General features: G+C 39.6%; 2 protein-coding genes across 4 annotated transcripts in view; one reads left to right on the top strand and one right to left on the bottom strand.

Moving 5' to 3' along the window:
* PTX3 (pentraxin 3) overlaps positions 1 to 4,248 on the top strand; it is a 6,182-nt gene extending 1,934 nt beyond the window's left edge. The window contains exon 2 of the mRNA XM_014457171.2: positions 3,080 to 4,248. Coding sequence (XP_014312657.1) covers positions 3,080 to 3,693 — 614 coding nt within the window. The 3' untranslated portion in view covers positions 3,694 to 4,248. The remainder of the gene's footprint in view (positions 1 to 3,079) is intronic.
* VEPH1 (ventricular zone expressed PH domain containing 1) overlaps positions 1 to 10,108 on the bottom strand; it is a 193,850-nt gene that overhangs the window by 149,238 nt on the left and 34,504 nt on the right. The window lies entirely within an intron of this gene.

Genomic DNA, 10,108 nt, shown 5'->3' with positions numbered 1-10,108 from the left:
TGGGGGGGGGGGGGGGGTGAGAGGAGGGATCAGGGCCAAACCGGAGAGCGGTAGTTCAAACCAGATGCAATTTGTTAAAGTCCCACGTGATACTCGATGAACCTCCAAATGCACATGAGCCTGAAATAATACATTTTAAAGATGGCTGAAAGAAAGAAAGAGAAGATTTGGAGCTAAGTCACACTCCTTTATAAGTCAAACTTTCTAGGAAATGGTGATGTATCACTTGTGGGCTGTATTAGGAAACCAGTGTTCTGGGTAAGAAACCATAATTGCACTTTTCCTGGGAAACTCAGGGACTGAAAGCAATGCCAGACAATGCCATCCTTCCCTCTATTCCCAACAGGGCTACTCTGATTGGACGGAGTGTGGGGAAAAATCACAAGCATGTGTAAGAGCACATTTCATTTAAATCACAGAAACCGAACCAGAACACCAGTCTCCCCTCAATATTTGAGGATTGTTTATCAGGACAGCACACATTTTCTTAAATATTAAGTAGGGCTTTGGAAAGGGAGAGGAAAGCATGCTATCAACTATACAATAGATCCTCAATGTAAGTGACAAGAAGGCAAATTATAATTCCGTGGCTATTTTAAATGAATGAGATTTCTTGTCTTTTGCCAACCATGCAAAGCCATCGCACACGTCATGCACCTGAAAAACTAAAGAATTAGGCCAATGTTCACCTTCACCTCTGCATTTTAGCTAGAGCAGAGGAGGGGTGTGTTTCTGAGTTCCAAAATGTTAATTTTTTATTAAATCCAATAACAGATTTATCCACATGCTTTGCTTTTCCCTCCATTGGTTTCCTGCCAGCTTGGCTTCTAAGGGATTCTTAATCATTCTGCCGGCCCCCGAAGAACCTGGTTTTAATTTTGTTGGGTCTTTGATAACATAATCAGGAAACCCTATTAGTTAAAAGCCATTTCACGAGAGAGTGTCTGACATTTTAAAGAGATATCAAGAGCCTCAATCACTGGTTCCCAAAAGAAATCAGAAAAAAAACAACCTGCCAGCATGCAGTTCCACTCCATGAACTCCAACAGCCAGGGCAGCCTGCAGGGGAAGCGGGGCCTTTGAGAGGCAATGAAGGAAGGCTGTGGAATGCAGCCCTGACTGCCTGCGCTTAGCTAAACAGGAAATCAGTTAATTAGGTTGCAGTAGGCACCCTCTTGAATACTACTTTTCTGAAGCATTACAGGGACTATCTTTCAAACGCCCAGGCATAATGTGATCTCTTGTTCCGTGATCTTTGTTTGATTTATTTAACATAGCTAGGGGAAAAAAATGCACCTACCAATTTCATTGGAATAAAGAATCAACGCCTCATTAAAAAAATCTTCAAAAATTCAAATTATTCAGTGAAAAAGGTAATGCCAACGTGTGACAGGACCCATTTTGTGCTTTAATATGGTAGTTACTTTTACAGGATTTTACGAATCTCAGTATTTTCTCTATTTACATCCTTAATTTTCTTAGGACAGAGCCTCACCCTTAGCCACTTGCAGGCATTTAGCTTAGCTGACCACACTTTGCCTGGACCTTTGGTTCCTGCTGGTTCTGTCTATCCACCAGTTAGTTTTTAAATGCTCTGGAAGTTTACTTTTCAAAGCTAATTTATGACAATTTTTTTTTACGTTGTTACTAAGGGAATACCTAGTCCTCGTTTAGCTCTCGTATATGTTCTTGCAGACATATATGAGGTTAGCATAACGCAGGGCTCACCTGTTCAAGGTTTTAGCACAGAGTTTCCCAGCTCCCTTACCAGACATGTGACCTGGAGAGGGACAGAGGAGGGAGTTCACTGAGCTCCCAACCACTAAGTGTGAAAGTCTCCTAAGCGCTCCTTAGCAGAAATCTGTTCTCCACCAATCCCCTTGGAAGAATTCACTCTTCCTTAAAGTTTTCTATCGCTGCTTAAATCATGTTTATAGGCATCAGGACAAAGTCAGAGTTTTCAAGCATATCCTTGGGCTACACAGCTCTTTCTGAGTGCTACATAAGTTGTTACTTGCTGACTTGCAGAATATTGGAAGGCAAGGCGAAAGGAGAGCTTTTTATAGAAAACAGTAAAGCTTGGAGAAATTAGGAGGGCCATCAAAAGCTGCACAGCTTACTAGTAGTGCAACAAACTGAATTCCAGCTGTTCTAGCCAAACCCAGGGTTTCTTGCACCATTAAAAGGCAATGCAGTGTGCAAGTCGAGCTTGTGGCCTCTGCAGCCAGAGAGCCCAAGTCCAAACCCTAGTTTTACCCCTTACCATCTATGTAAACACAGCTCAGTTACTTAGCGCTCTTTGACTCAGTTTTCTCATCTGTCAAATGGGAATATTGACTATTTCTGGTGCTGATATGAGGGTTAAAATGATTTGTAAGATGTTAAGATCAATATCTGGAACATAGTGAGCACCCAATAAAAGTTAGTCATCATCATTATACATTTTTGCCTTTCAAAGATAGTTTTCTACAAACTTTTGCAAAGTTTATAAGTATCTGAGAACATGTGGTATATTAAAATGTATTCAGCAACAGCATGACTGCCCTGAAGTTTTTGTTTAAAAATGCGTGTTAACAATGGCTAAATGGGCTCAGCTAGATGCATTGAATTTCACAGGCTTTTGTTCTGGGAGTTTGGAGAACAAGTCAAGGAGAAGGAAACAGTTTGGCTCTGAGTTCTTGGAAATTATGGTGTCATTGTTTGAAGTTAATGCATAGTGACTCAACATTTTTTTTTAAAAAAAAAGTTGTAACAAAGAAAGCTAATTGGGAGGGGAAATAGTTACTAAAGCATGATTTTCATTATTCTGTGGGTTTGGGCAATTTGGCTCCTCTGCACGCCTTCTCCTCCATTTACTAGTAGATGCTTCATTGAATGAGACAATTGGCTTCCCTTCTTCCTGTTTTCTTTGCTCCACAGAGAACACACTTGAGGCCCCTCACATCATATTGTGATGCTGCAATCTAATTTTCAGTTGTAGCCATTAAAATGCCCAGGCTAGCATACCTAAATGCCAGAGTCATTTCTGAATGACTTTATATATATTTTTCATATTCTTCTTATTTTCTTGCTACTCTAGGCTGTGAAACAGCGATTTTATTCCCAATGCGTTCCAAGAAGATTTTTGGAAGCGTGCATCCGGCGACACCAGTGAAGCTCGAGTCTTTTAGTGCCTGCATTTGGGTCAAAGCCACAGATGTATTAAACAAAACCATCCTGTTTTCCTATGGCACGAAGAGGAATCCATATGAGATCCAGCTGTACCTCAGCTATCAGGCCATCGTGCTGGTGGTGGGCGGAGAGGAGAACAGACTGGCTGCCGATACTGTGATTTCCCTGGGAAAGTGGACCCATCTGTGCAGCACCTGGAACTCCGAGAAAGGGCGCGTGTCCTTGTGGGTAAACGGTGGACTGGTGGCCACCACTGTGGGATTGGCCACAGGTCACATTGTTCCCGAGGGAGGAATCCTGCAGATTGGCCAAGAAAAGAACGGCTGTTGTGTGGGCGGCGGCTTTGATGAAACATTAGCCTTTTCTGGGAGACTCACCGGCTTCAATATCTGGGATCGTGTTCTCAGCAACGAAGAGATAAGAGAGACTGGAGGAGCCGAGTCTTGTCACATCCGGGGAAATGTTGTCGGGTGGGGAGTCACAGAGATTCAGCCACATGGAGGGGCTCAGTATGTCTCCTAAGTATTGTGAAACTCTACTTGAAGCCAAAGAAAGAAACTCACTTTTTAAACATATGCCAGTGTGGGAAGGTCTAAAAACCACAGTGCATATTCAGAAACACTTGAGACGAATGAAGGGGAGAGTTGAGATCAATCTTTATTTATCTTGGCAAAATACTGAATAAACAGTTGAGCGAAGACATCGGAGAAGGCTTTTGGGGATATTGTTACTAGACCTTATGCCACGGTGCTTTCAAATTAATGTTGTGTCTTTGTCAGATAAACTCTCAAATAATTAAAAAGGACTGTGTTGTTGAACAGGACAATTGTTTTACTTTTTTTTTTTTTTGATTAATTTTGTTTTGGCCAGAGATGACTTTTACATCGGAAGAATAATGAAATAACGTTTGTTGTCGATTGTTCATTGTTATTGGCATGTACCTTATTATAAAAAAAAATGGTGGTGAAACATATTTATACTACAATGTGACTTAACAAATACAAATGTAGTTTATGTGTTATAATCAAATGTCACTTTTTTGAGAAGATAGTTATATAAGTTATATTGTAAAATGGTTTTGTATTAATTTTATTAAGACTATTTTTGTAAATAAAATATTTTATAAACCTAGCCCATGTCGTGTCATTATAAATTTAGGAGGTTTTTGGAGTAACTCCACACTTTTCATCTTTCATCTAAAGTGGGCAATTAGTTTTCAGATACTGGTCTACTATGTAAATAGTAAGAGTTAATATTATCAGAAACAACCTATGGTATTTTAAGGTTTGGCTTTCAATATATCATAAGGAAGAAATATGATCTTGGCTAATTGAATTCATCACTCTGGGTTAAGTTTTTGCAATTGAGAAATCAAGAAATTGAGAAAATAATGATCTCTAGGTCCCTTCCAAAATGATGATTCTTGAGTGTATTCATCTTTCTGTCTTGTGTAACATGAAAAAAAAAAAAAAAAAAAGGAATGATCAGAGTTCCCTAGATGCTCGTGATGCCTGAGAGAGATGGCTTAGGACTGTTATTTGGGAGATCTAAAAATCTTAAAAGAAACAATGACTCCGGCCCTTAAAGCACATTCCATTCTCTTACTACACACAAGGAGGGGCCAGTCAAGCCCCTTTACCCTGCCAATGAGGAGGTGAATTGCCACCACACCAGTGTTCTCCTCCTGGCAGGGCTGACAGAACTCCAGAAGCTGCTTCTGCATGTCAATGGGAAATCTGGTAGGACCATAACGATGACGGGTCCACCTAAAGATAGGCCTGAACAGCCACAGGTCACATCCTATTCTTGGCATTTGGAGAGTTGGGCCTGGAGGAATTATCAAAGTACATTTTGTAACCAAATAGCTTGGTGTCCTCAGGCAAGTTACTTAAAGTCTTCTCAGTAAAAGGAGGGAGTTGGACTCTTGATAACTTTTAGCAATAAAATTCCATGAATCTAGGAATCTTTGAGGATGCTTATGGGTCAGTATAGCTTCATTCTACCTGTGAGACTCACAAAACCAGACTGATGGCTCTCAAAGAAAATTGCAGTTATGAGCTTATAGGCCAGTCTCAGACCCATGGAGATAACATAATTCAAGGTTGCAGCCACACTATGCAAATCCCTGTTTAGCCATTGTCTATATAATTTGAATGCTTAGCTCAGTGGTTCTCAACCTTCCTAATGCCGCAACCCTTTAATACAGTTCCTCATGTTGTGGTGACCCCCAATTTCATTGTTACAAATTGAACATAATTAAAGCATAGTGATTAATCACAAAAACAATATGCAATTATATATGTGTTTTCTGATGGTCTTAGGCGACCCCTGTGAAAGGGCCATTCGACCCCCAAAGGGGTCGTGACCCACAGGTTGAGAACCGCTGGCCTTAGCTGAAAGAAGAAATATTGGACCCAGCCTTAAGCAGAGAGTTAGGAATGCTTTCAATTCCTTCCCACATTTCAGCATGAATTATGTTTGTGCAAGAGACCCAAGATGTTCAGGCCAAGATATATGCAAACACATATGCTGACAGGTTCACTGTAAGTGAACTTAACATTTTTTACAGGAATCACATGTGGATGGCAGAGAAAAGAAATAAATCGAAGAAAATAATTTTAGGGTTACAAAAGTAGGAATTTCATTTGCTACATTAGTAAGTCTGGATGGTTGTTCCAGAGACTTCTAATTGGTCCCTGATATCCATTTCCCCCTCTTTTCCTAAGTAATAGAATTCTGGTTTTAATGGCACATATGGCCACTGTGAGTAAAGCCTATATTTTACAGCATTAATTGCAGCTAGATGTGGCCATATGACTACGTTCTGGCTGACATTGAAATATTGAATGTGATTCTCTTTCCCTTCCTCCTCTCACTGATTGGAATGTGGCATGATGGCTGGACTCTCGGCAACCATCCTAGGCCAGGAAATGCAGTGTAACCGTGGAGAAGAAGCCTGGCTCTCCGGTGATGTAAAGTTTCCTTGCCAGCCCTGAGCTGCCTGTCCCTGAACTTCTTTTACATGAGAGAAAAATGAACTTCTAACTTCTTTAATCCACTATTGATTGACCACCTAATCCAATCCTTATCCAGGAGAGCAATACTTTTTAAATTAAAAAGACCATGTACTTGATTTTCTCAAAATGCTCACAGGCCTGCTATGTTCATTGCAGTATTATTTACAAAGGCCAAGATTTGGAAACAACCCAGAGGTCCATTGAGAGACAAATGGATCAAAAGATGTGTCATATATTTAAAATGGAGTATTACTCAGCCATAAAAAAGAGTAAAATTTTGCCATTTGCAACAACATGGTTGGACCCAGAGGATATTATGCTAAGTAAAATATGAGACAGAAAGTCAACTATCATATGATTTCATTTATATGTGGAATCTAAGAAACAAAACAACAATAAAAAAACAACAACTGGAAACAAACTGAAGGTTGCCAGGAGTGGGGGTGGGGGTCGGGGGATGAATAAGAAAGTGAAAAGTATTAAAAAGTCTTATGAACTTCCAGTTATAAAATTAGTCACAGGGATATAATGTACAGCTTAGGGAATATAGTCAATAGTATTTTAATAACTAAGTATGGTCCCAGATGGGTACTAGTCTTAATGTGATCTCTTCACAAGGTATATAAATGGCTAATTACTATGTTGTATACCTGAAACTAATATCATATTGTATGTCAACTATAATTAAAAAAAAATTTTAAACTATAGACTATACTTAGAAAATGCATTTTACAAATGCTCAGAAAGTTGGTAGGCTATCTGACTTTTTTTTTTTTTTTTACTAATAGCATTTAAAGGGTTTAAAAATACATGGTGACAGCAAGAAATGTGTAAAACTGAGATAAAATATTTAAAAAAATTAGTATGCTGGCTTAGTTTAGCACATTCATTCATCAAAATGGTTGCTATGGGCATCGTCATATTATGGCATAGTAAAATAATTGTGCAAGATGATTCAAGTTATTAGGAAGAAACCTATAATACGTTATATATGTGTGAAGAATAAAATATATTATGTGTGTACTAGGGTGACCAACAGTCCTGTTTGCCTAGGATTGTCCCAGCTTTAGTACTGAAAGTTCCATGTCCCAAGAAACCCTTCAGCTCCAGGCAAATTGTGACAGTTTGTCATTTTGTCACTTGAGTAGATACACATGTATGTCAGTTGAACAACTTTTTTGCAGCGATAATATATGAACAAAACAGAATTGCTATATCTTCCTTGTCTATTATAATATAAACTAGAGACCGGGTGCACGAATTCATGCACCAGTGGGGTCCCTCGGCCTGGCCTGTGGGATCGAGCTGAAACTGACTCTCCAACATCCCTGGATGGGTCCTGGATTTCGAGAGGGTGTAGGCCAGACTGAGGGACCACACCGGTGCACGATCAGGGCAGGGGAGGGACACGGGAGGTTGGCCAGCTGGGGAGGGGCCACAGGAGGGCTCCAAGGCATGTCCGGCTCCTCTCGCTCAGTCCCGATCAGCCAGACCCCAGCAGCAAGCTAACCTACCAGTTGGAGCATCTTCCCACTGGTGGTCAGTGCACATCATAGCGACTGGTCGACTGGTCAATTGGTGAGCAGCCTTAGCTTATCATTAGCATATTACACTTTGATTGCTTGAATGGATGACCAGACACTTAGCATATTAGGCTTTTATTATATAGGATCCGTTTATAATGAAGTATTAATTCCTTTAAAATATAGTCAGAAGATTTGATTACTAAGAATCTTAGATCTTAGTAATTAAGTAATTACTTAATTAACTTCACTTTAACAAAGAATTAGATTTGTAAACAAAGAAGAAATTATAACTGAAATTTTATTTCACCAAAATTTTATATTATAAAGCTCTTCTTTGAGAAGCTAAGGTGAAATGTTTCCAGAACTATCTTTTAGCCACTTAAGAAATAGTACTTGTGATGTTAAAAATCTTGGTCAAAGTAATGTATATGTTCATTTAAATGTTCTATATTCAGTGAACTTGAAAACTCAAATTGCTGACACTTACATTTAGTTTTATAAATCTGACGTGTAGAGGAAAGCTTGCTGGGCTTCCGGTTAGAAATTCAGTATTCAAAACTTGCCACCATTACCTACTAACTATAAGAAGTCAAGCCTGCCAACTAATCTTTATGAGTCTCAAATTAGCCAATAAATTAGGGATACCAGGACTTACCTACTTTGCTGAAGGGCTATTATGAAAATGACATAAAAACAGATAATGTATCTAAAAGTGCTTCCTTAGCCATAAAATAATATTTGAAATAAAAGAGTTATCTTTAAAAAAGTTTTCCCAAGTCATTCCCAGAGGATTAAATAGAAAATAAGTAAACAAACAACAATACAAACGAATAATATAAAGATTCCTTTACATTGTGGCTAACTCATTCTGAGCTCAGCACCTGGATGCTCATCTCTGGGCAGGCCTTATTCTACTTCACAGCACCATCTGCTGGTGGAGTCAAAAAGGTGCAAACTCTGGCTAGCACCTGATCCAAGATTTGGTTAACAACTCAGATCCTTTTCTGTTTCAAAAGATGTCTCTATTTATTAATCCACATTTGGGTTGGCTTTTTACAACATTATATTTAATATGTAATATTTCCGTATGTATATAAATATTCAGGTTGAATATTCTTAATAAGATTGGTTGGTCACCCATTTCCTAGAATATTTGTTTAATAAATTCTTTCCCAACAATCTGTAATATGGTGGGTGAACTGAAAACCTTTTCTTTTAAGAATAATTGTATCATGAATTTTTAATGGCTAAGTATCTCCTAGGGATTATTAAACTCCACAAATGGCTATGGTTCTGCCTTTAATGTGGGCCCGGCACATGGCATATGATTGTTAATGATGGCAACAAGGATGATGGTATTAAGAGGAATCATAGTAACCATGATGAACTATGGTATGGTGTTGTGCAAAAGTATATCTGTTTTATCTATTTAAGCTCATTTCTACCCTAGGTGGTACATGTTGTTACTGCCATTATAGATGGCAGGGGGGTCAATTTGCTATCTCCATGTTTTCTGAGGCAGCTCACTAATCAGTGCTTTGAATTTTCTCTGACATCGAGAAATAAATGAGGTGAATTCATCATAATTAACTAGACAGTTTTTTTAGGCTATTGCCAATAAGAAAGGAATTTGGACTCCTGCTGAGACAATATTACATTTTCATTCCAAAGACTTTCTACTTAAGCCTCAAATCATTTGAGGTCATCTTGTTGCTTGTGCCAGTGGACCATGTAAAAGGCATATGGACAGAGAGATATAGTATTTCCTTATTATGACCACAGATTCAGAAATGCAAAGGAAGGGACATCACTGCTTTAGTTGTGATACCAGTAGTGTGCGTTGCATCACAGAGTTCCAAACCAAAAGCCCTCACGTAATCCCTTAGAGTTGAGAGACCCTAATTTTAGGGATTTCCAATCATATTCTTATCTGGGGTGAAAGATAAGCATTAGTTATGCTTTTATAATCCAACTAGAGGCCCAGTGCACAAAAATTTGTGCACTCGGGTAGGGGTCCCTCAGGCCAGCCTATGCCCTCTTGCAGTCTGGGATCCCTTGGAGGATGTCCACCTGCTGGCTTAGGCTTGCTCCCTGGGGGATCGGGCCCAAGCTGGCAGTCAGACATCCCTCTGGCAGCCAGGCAGCCCTCGGGGGATGTCCACTCACCAGCAGGGAGCAGACCTAAGCTGCAGTCGGACATCCTTAGTGATGCTGAGGCAGGAGAGGCTCCCACCACCACTGCTGTACTGGCAGCCATCAGCCTGGCTTGTGGCTGAGCAGACTCCCCTGTGGAGTGCACTGACCACAGGGGACAGCTCCTGCATTATCATACTTATATATATATATATAGTAGCATAGTACGAGCTTTGCTGTAGGGCGTGCATAACCTTGTTA

The sequence above is a fragment of the Myotis lucifugus genome, unplaced genomic scaffold, assembly GCF_000147115.1.
Source record: "Myotis lucifugus unplaced genomic scaffold, Myoluc2.0 scaffold_70, whole genome shotgun sequence".
Taxonomy (NCBI): domain Eukaryota; kingdom Metazoa; phylum Chordata; class Mammalia; order Chiroptera; family Vespertilionidae; genus Myotis; species Myotis lucifugus.
Note: the sequence above shows the minus strand (reverse complement) of the source record. Positions and strands in the feature narration are given on the sequence as shown.